At 41.2% G+C, this 8,479-nt stretch overlaps 1 protein-coding gene across 1 annotated transcript; it reads left to right on the forward strand.

Moving 5' to 3' along the window:
• The first annotated feature begins 362 nt into the window (after positions 1-362).
• On the forward strand, positions 363-5,043 carry HTR1F (5-hydroxytryptamine receptor 1F). Its single transcript, XM_065744096.1, has 2 exons — positions 363-451; positions 3,834-5,043. The coding sequence occupies exon 2, from the start codon at positions 3,872-3,874 to the stop codon at positions 4,970-4,972; it is 1,101 nt and encodes a 366-aa protein (XP_065600168.1). The 5' UTR covers positions 363-451; positions 3,834-3,871; the 3' UTR covers positions 4,973-5,043.
• The last annotated feature ends 3,436 nt before the right edge of the window (positions 5,044-8,479 follow it).

The raw sequence follows: 8,479 nt of genomic DNA on the forward strand, positions 1-8,479 counted from the left end.
TGCTACATGATAAGTAAGGAATGTATCCCACGAGCAGGGTTGACAAGCAGCAGTGGAGTACAATGCAATCCAACAGATACAAGCAAAGAACACGGTAAACGCAGAGAGGAGAGCATCACAGACTAACCCCCCCACACACCATGTAGCAACCCCACTTCCCATGCAGGTTTTTCTGAGCACTCTGCTCAGCTACCAGGTGGAGCTGAAAGTCAGCTCTGGTGGTACCTCTACAGGAACCGCCTCTGAAACAGAACTACCCTGATTCCCTGTTATCTGGGCTTATCACAATCAGGATTAAAGTATCTGGTGTTTTGCAGGCTGGAAAACACGGAGCACCTGGTAATGCTGGTGGGGTAGCACAGGAAAGACCACAGCCTTCTGCAGGGAGATGTGCCAAAGGAATCACAGCCAGCATGCTGCAATTCATGTGGCCTCAGTAGGAAATATGAAGGTGAGTTGATTGCAGCAGGGAGGTGAGGACAGAAGCTATTTCTGCACTTCACTCTGCCCCTTTGCCAGAGGTTACCACCTTCACACTGCTTCTCACAACTCTCTAACAGTTCCCAGCATCACAAGGCAAATTCTCCTTCTCTGGTAGCGTGAGCAATCCTTATGATTTTGCATTTCAGCTGCTTCAGAGGAAGTAGAACCTTCCTCCCATCCATTTTGCTCCAAGCGCAATAACATGGCAGTGGAGACATCTGAGATGGTAACATTCTGGGCTAAGCCTGTCAGAGTTTGTCATTTTTACCGTTTGGAACTATTTTTGTTGGCAGAAAGAACTTTAATAGCTCTCCAGAAAATAAAAGCATCTTCATAGTGCCTGACAGAAAACATACTGCAGTGTATCATTTTACCAACACAAGGACTTTTAGATTGGTAATGTGGATAAGAAAAGCATCCAGTTCAGGCTTACTACGCAACTTCTGTGCCTTGCCTTCAAGGCACAGAAACTGACTTGTTTTTTGTTGGTTTTTTTGTTTGTTTGTTTGTTTAACCATTCTGTAACAAATCAGAGTCTCAGTGTTCAGGCAATAAATGAATTTGCACATTTCTAAGCTGGAAGCACCCATTCTCCAGGATTCTGAAATTTGTTTCCTTCATGTGCTATATTAATATTCAGAGCATGCTGCAAAGCCTATCTGTTTGCCCAGGCTTCTCCTGAAAGGGTACTTGGCAGGCAGAATTCTGTATTATCTTCTGTTGTTATTAGCTCAATTGATTTATCTGTAATTTAGCAGTAATTTATGGTATGTGTTTCTAGAAATAGGTCTGTTGTGACCTTCTGCGATAAATAACTTCAGTTAACAGATACTTGAGCTGCAAAACCTAAACATCTTATGAGTTATTCCTCCACCTCCAGTACATTTCAGATACAGAACATGCTCAGTCCCACGGAGCCGTGCTTCATGATCTGCCCACAGCAAATGCCCTTGGCAGCTGCTAAAGGGATTCCAAAGGTCCTAACATTCCACATAGGAAAAGGGGTATACTTTCAGATGGCTACCATTAAAGAACAGGTTACATCCTGTAAACAAAAGACTCCAGCCTGTATCTATATAACATTATCTATATAACACAGGCAATGAGTTCTTGAGGTGGCAGACTTCAATACTGTTGATGGTCCATGTTGTCAGTCTGAATGAAATCAGAACATACTAGATGACAATCTGAAAATGACAGAGAGAACTGTATGGCCAGTAAGAACACTGGTGTAACTGCACTTACAAAAAGTCTCTAAATCTTTGCACTGCTGAGGAAACCTACTTATTCCTACACACTGGTTCTGTGAACACGCCATTTTCCTTACTCTGTATTCTCAGATTGAATAATCTTTCAAAAACTATTAATCAGCTTTCATTGTATCTAAATTGTTTTTACTTGCTTGCAATTAAGAACTAATATTTAAAGAGCCAGAAATTTAAAAGGTAATTAATGGTAACGAGTAACTGCTCTGAAATATGATCAACTGCCGGATATCAACAGAAGACTTAGTTTTTCCCAAGAAACCTTTTTTCATTGACAGAGATGTTGGTTTTTGTTTTAGCAGAGGTTGAACATTCATTAGATAATACTATATCTGCCTATTCCTTCACTGCAAGGCAGCTATCTACGGACAAAAATATCTGCAACCTGGTAATTACTGTGGATTCAGAAGGCTGTAAGGTGACACTGACGTGACAAAAGATATATTTTTGTTTGTGTGAAGTGTACTTCAAATTCAGAGAGAGAGGCATGGAAAGAGAAAGGGAGCACGCGCACACTATAATCAGCTTGTGTACAGGACAAAATTCTGCTCAGTGTTCGTACATGACACAAAATAAAATACATTTCCTCTCCTTGTCCTTCCATACTATTAAATGTTGAGGTCAAGCAATGACAAAAACCTCTGTGAGTAGCCCAGTAGCACATTAAGCACTGCCCTGGTTAGAATATCAAACAAAATTGGTCCAAGGGACTAAAGGTTATATACAGTATATGAGATTTTTTTAAGCCATTTCAGCACAATACCAAGGGCTTTAGTTATGTTAATGAGGCCTAATTTTTCCTGGGAAAAAATAAAAACAAACCATATTTAATGTGTTTCTCTGCTTGTAGCACCCAGTGCAACACAAGCACAATTCACTCACTACAATCCAGAACTGTACAGAGGAGAGAAACCTCACCAAGGGTTTAATCCAGTAGAGCTTCCACACACAGGAAATTGTGCATCAAAACTCACAAGAGGATGAAACCCAACCTGATCCTCTTCCTGTGAGTTACAAGTTCTAGTCTAAAATTAAAGTTAGAAACTCCTACTTCAGTTACTACCACAGAGTGCTCAGAAACTCTTTTTGTATAAGAATGTAGGGTGAAACAGCACTTGTTTGCCAGAACATAACCAAGAGTTCATTTTATCAGTATTTCCCTGCCTTCTACTTCCTGCAGAGCCATACCAGGGGTTGTACCGTTTCCATAGAGACAGCCACTAGAGGAACAACCAGCATTCAAGTTATGGGCGGTTTACTATGGCAGCAGCCACAGAAAAGCAAAACCTGAGGAAAAGTAATGACGTTCTCACGAGCTGAATCTATTTACATTTCAGTTAGACAATAAATCAGCCATTTGAAGCTTGAAGACATATTCAGCTTTTTGCTGTTGCATGAAATGATAAAAATTTTCAACACATTTTCTACCTGTACTGCAATTTTTCGCTTTTCTGTTTTCTCCTGAAAACTACGACCCAAGTGAAAGAATCCATGCTTCTCTACACAAGCAAGGAGTCACATACTGATAGGAGAAAAGGAGTTTATGTAAAGAGAAGGATTTCACTAGCTTCTTGTGAATTAAGGTTTTCAATAGTATTTACATTGCTCAGCAGAGCAGACAGCAATAGCCTAGAAGCAACTTTAGCACTTACCTTAGGATGAGATTGCCCATGTTTAATCAGCTTCACTTTAAACCCACTACAATTCATTTGGAGCAAGCACTTTGCGGAAGGCTTAGCTCTGCACCCTGGGGCCTGCACTGATGTCACTGCCTTGCTTTAGGGAAAGAGGTGGATATCCCCTGCAGCGATCTGCATCACCCTGCAGAGCAGTACCATCTGAGGCACCATTGCATGCTTCTCTCCCCTGTCTTGCAAATATGACCTTCATTTTAGCGTGACCAAGTAGAAAGAGGTGGCACAGCATCTCATATAGTAATAGCCAAGAAAATCTCTATATGGAGCCAGAATCATTTCTAACAGTGAGTTTGAGTTTCCTGTAAGCTTGGAGCCTATAATCTTTTAAGATGACAAAATGAAGATTCTTTGCAAACTGAAAATGCATGTTTTTTTACTTTTCCAACAGGTAACATCTACTGGTAAAGACCACTTTTAAAAAGGAACATGGATTTAATAAACTCAACAGAACAAAACAGTACATCAGAAGAACTATTCAGATGGGTGACATCCAAGATTCTCATTTCCATTACCCTGTCTGTGCTTGCACTAATGACAACGGCCATCAATTCTCTGGTGATGACTGCAATAATTGTGACAAGAAAACTCCACCATCCAGCCAACTATTTGATCTGCTCTCTTGCAGTGACTGATTTCCTTGTGGCAGTCCTAGTGATGCCCTTCAGCATCGTCTACATTGTAAAGGAGACTTGGATCATGGGGCAAGTAGTGTGTGATATTTGGCTGAGTGTGGACATTACATGCTGCACGTGTTCCATCTTGCATCTCTCTGCCATTGCTTTGGATCGTTACAGAGCAATCACAGATGCTGTGGAATATGCTAGGAAAAGGACACCAAAGCATGCTGGTATCATGATTGCAGTGGTATGGATCATATCAATTTTTATCTCCATGCCGCCTTTGTTTTGGCGGCACCAGACAACCAGCAGGGACGATGAATGCATCATCAAACATGACCACATTGTTTCCACCATTTACTCTACATTTGGGGCCTTCTATATCCCCCTGGCCTTGATTTTGATCCTTTATTACAAGATATACAAAGCAGCAAAGACATTTCACAGAAGAAGTGTCAGCCGGATTGTCAGGGAGGAGGTAAATGGACAAGTCCTTTTGGACACAAGTGAGAGAAGCACCAAATTGGCTTCAATGCCCAGCACAATGGAGAAGACATCAGATCCACTGGTGGACTGTGATAAAATCAACGTCAGCATACGAAGCCCCAGATCTGAATCTAAGCATGAGAAGTCTTGGAAAAAACAGAGAATCTCTAGCACAAGAGAGCGAAAGGCAGCAACTACTCTGGGTCTGATCTTGGGGGCATTTGTGATTTGCTGGCTCCCTTTTTTTGTAAAAGAAGTAGTTGTGAACACCTGCGAAAGATGTCACATTTCAGAAGACATGTCTAACTTCCTAGCATGGCTGGGATACATTAATTCCCTTATTAACCCTCTAATCTATACAATCTTTAATGAAGATTTCAAAAAAGCCTTCCAGAAGCTTGTGCGGTGTAGGCAGTATCTTTAAGAGCTTTTGTTCATATAAGCAGAACATATGCATTGCTTTTTTTTTTTTTTAACATGTATAAATTTGTATAACTGAGATCACATTCGTTGTATTTAAGGAAAAGCACCAAGACTCTGCATTCACATTATGACTCCTTTGTATAAGTAGCACTGGGAACATGTATTGCCCAAGTTTTAAAGAGATGGATCTTCTGGGATCAGTTTTGCTATGGAGAAAGAAGTAGCATATACTTATTGAGGCCCTGACCACACTGGCATTTGCAGAGCTGCTTAGTTTGGAGCATATAGGTATTATGTTGAATATGAAGGAAACATATACTCTTGAATTAGATAAAAGAAAGAAACAAATTAAAAAAAAAAAAGCAACCCTAAGTGACTGATTAAGCTTTAAGTAAATAACACGCAGATTTTGATCCCTACCGTCAGTAAGGTGGAAAATACAGCTTAATTTAATTATTACAGTAGCACAGGCCTGGAGCATAGAGCCAAGCTATCTTGAACAAAGGGTGGTAGCTTTAAATATTCCTAACATCATCCTATGTTGACTAGCTGAGTTCTGCTCCAGCCCTGCCCTCTCCCAGGACCTTCATGTCTTATACCCCTGCAATGCCCCAATGGTAGGCAAGAAACTTTCACAGCCCAGCAGTTCATAGCATGCCTTCTGCCATTGCACACCCTAGACACACATGGCCATAGCCCCAGAGAAACGGTATGGTAGTCAGTGCATCACCAGTGATTATGGTCTCAGAGCATGGTGCTCTGAAACTACATTTCAGCGGGGTCTATGGAGAATTTAGCTCATAAAAAGCAGCTACTCCTCCTTCTACTGGTATTAGAAACATGAGATAATCCCTGCTCATGACCTCATCTCTATCTCACATGCCTGTCCCGGCACAATGCCTCTACATTTCTGTGTACCAAACACATCCACACAGTTTGTGCCAGGGCCCCCAGATCATTGCTGATGGTGCTTGACTTACTGAAGTTTGGTTTAGAGCCACCAAATGAAGTTCCAGCTCAGAACGAGCTCCTCCACCCCCAGAAGCCTAATGTCACCCACGTCTTCTCTCAACTGTGCCTCAAGCACTAAGGTTGTGCACCTTCCTAGTCATGTTAGAAAGCAGAGTTCAACCACAGTTTAGGCAGCATTGGTCGCCAGAAAAGGCAGGGAAGTGATCTCAGTCTGCAGTACATGCCTGGGGAAGGGATCCTGTAAGATGCTCATGGTTTGGCCACTCCTAAACCCCATTTCTCCTAGATTATCTGGTCCTGGTTCCCAGTCTCAGAAAAGCTGAAAGGACTTCATATACACTCCAACTTGTATTTTTTCCCCTAGATACAAGCTGCAACTACAGCTGTCAGAGGTGTTTCGTGAAAGATGATGAGGTTTGAGACCTGAGAAATTGAACTAATTTGTTTCTGTCACTTGAAATTTACTGTATTCTGCTTTCACATCAAGATCCAAATGAAATATTATTCACAAGTACCAGAAACCATGTATTTGTTTCACTGTTGATTTTAACCCCTCCAGAAAGCTAGTGGAAGGCTTACTTGTCACATCATGTAGCTCTAGTGCAGCAGAAGCAGAGCTAAATTTTGAAGGCACTAGGATGCGGCAGCATGTAATTTGGCTTGTACGCCGCATAAAACAATGCATTTGATAACTCTGCAGTCAGAGTACAGCTGCAGCAGCCCCTGTGACCTCGGCAGTGGCTATATTATGCTAAAAGAAAATAACTGTTTTAAGGATCAGCTGTGCTCTGCTGTCTCCAGAAAGAGACACAGAACTTGGCTTCATCAAAGGATTACCATATTAGCAGAAGGCTGAAAGAAAAACCACAGTGGAATGTTAAGTCTGAAGACCTGTTTCTCTTGGGTTTTTTTGAATACTAACATCGGATATTTAAAGCCACAGCTTCCTCTTCCCCTGCTTTTCCCCATAAATCTGCTGGAGGGTAGAGCATACTATTTTTCCTCTTACACGTAAGATGTTTGACAGTGTCTTGTGAAAGCAAATTGGAATAAAAAAACCAAGGGTTGTTTTGAGGAGAAAAGATACTTAAGATACTCATAAAAGAATGGAACAGTATGTAGATAAATAGAATATAGCTCTCATTTATGCACTGTTAACAGTACTATACTCTGAAACCAATTAAGCTGCTCAACATCTCTCAAAATGCAGGATGGGGTTTTTTTGTATCCTTCTCACTGAGCTCTATGCACTCCTCCTTCAAAACCCATGGCAGAACATGCAAGAAACCTAAGCAAGCAAGCAGGTAGTTATCTCATTAAAAGCACTTACAGATCGTGGACCGTCATTTCTGGGTGTTTGAAATTTCCACAGTGACAAACACTCCATTACACAACCTCACACAGTATCATTTCATCTTTAGCATCTATCTGTGCATGTGATGTGCTAAGAAAACCTCTAATTTTCTCTTTCAAGATGCATAATGGCATCTTAAATAAAATGGCTAAGGTTTCTGCTGCATGTAGCCTTTCCTTCCCCAAAAGATACACAGGCACCGAATGGAGTTCAGCGTTGAATTCAAAAAGCAAGAGAGACTGCAAGATTTTATACTGGAACTAAGATTTATTTTTTACAATTTGTTTTTTAACCTGTAGGAGTTCAGTCCTACAAATAGAAGAAGAAGAAAAAAGTCTGTTTTCTTAACTCTATTTCTCAGAAGAGAGAATATGTATCGGAGGAAAGGGTTTTCCATCTACATCTGCTTTGGACAAAGCTCCCTGGACACCTACCTCTGCTGCAGCTGCCCTCCAAGTTGCCACTTGCTACCCAACCACCCATCCATTTAGATTTCTTTTAGCACATGGAAAACAGCAGCTGACCTACTCCCACTTCATCTTTCACAGGGGATGATTCCTGAAGTAGCTATGAACAATATATCCAGTTCAGGTAGACATTTTTTATTAACAGTAAGAAGTTAAATACACTTCATTTTTCTGTGCTCAGGCTTTCTCCTTTTCTCCCTACCAAATTGTGTCCTTTCCTTTTGGGGAAAGCACATCCCTACAGAGGGACTGGAGTATGAATACATTTTGTTTTCATGACGCAGTCACACTTGTTAATGCATGACTGTACCACCCAGAAACACCCACCTCATCCAAATGTGCTTTTGGCAATCACTGCCTTCAGCTGGTGTCTAATTGTTCTTAGCATTAGGGAGGTACACAGAAATAAGTATGTGCCAAATAGTTTTCTCCAGTAGTTACAAACTCAGCACATTACTTCTAGGCAAGTACACAGTCCTATTTGGCCTTTGTATTTCAGATTCCTTTGCAGAAGAGAAACAGAAAATCAGCCCCGTAGCTATAGAAGGGGAAGCACTTTTTTGAACTCTGCAGACCAAAGAAAAAAGGCTTCAAGAAAAGCATGAAGAAAGCCTTGTAGCAGCCCTGTAAAGACTAAGCATAAACCTAATGCTTGCAAGCATTCCAGCACCCAAAAGTGCTGCTACGCTACAGGGACAGTACTACCAAAATCAGA

The sequence above is a fragment of the Cyrtonyx montezumae genome, unplaced genomic scaffold, assembly GCF_038088225.1.
Source record: "Cyrtonyx montezumae isolate F1298 unplaced genomic scaffold, pur_monq_1.0 scaffold_3, whole genome shotgun sequence".
Taxonomy (NCBI): domain Eukaryota; kingdom Metazoa; phylum Chordata; class Aves; order Galliformes; family Odontophoridae; genus Cyrtonyx; species Cyrtonyx montezumae.

Coding starts and splice junctions, on each gene's coding strand:
- HTR1F (XM_065744096.1), top strand. CDS start 3,872: ATGGATTTAATAAACTCAACAGAACAAAACAGTACATCAGAAGAACTA.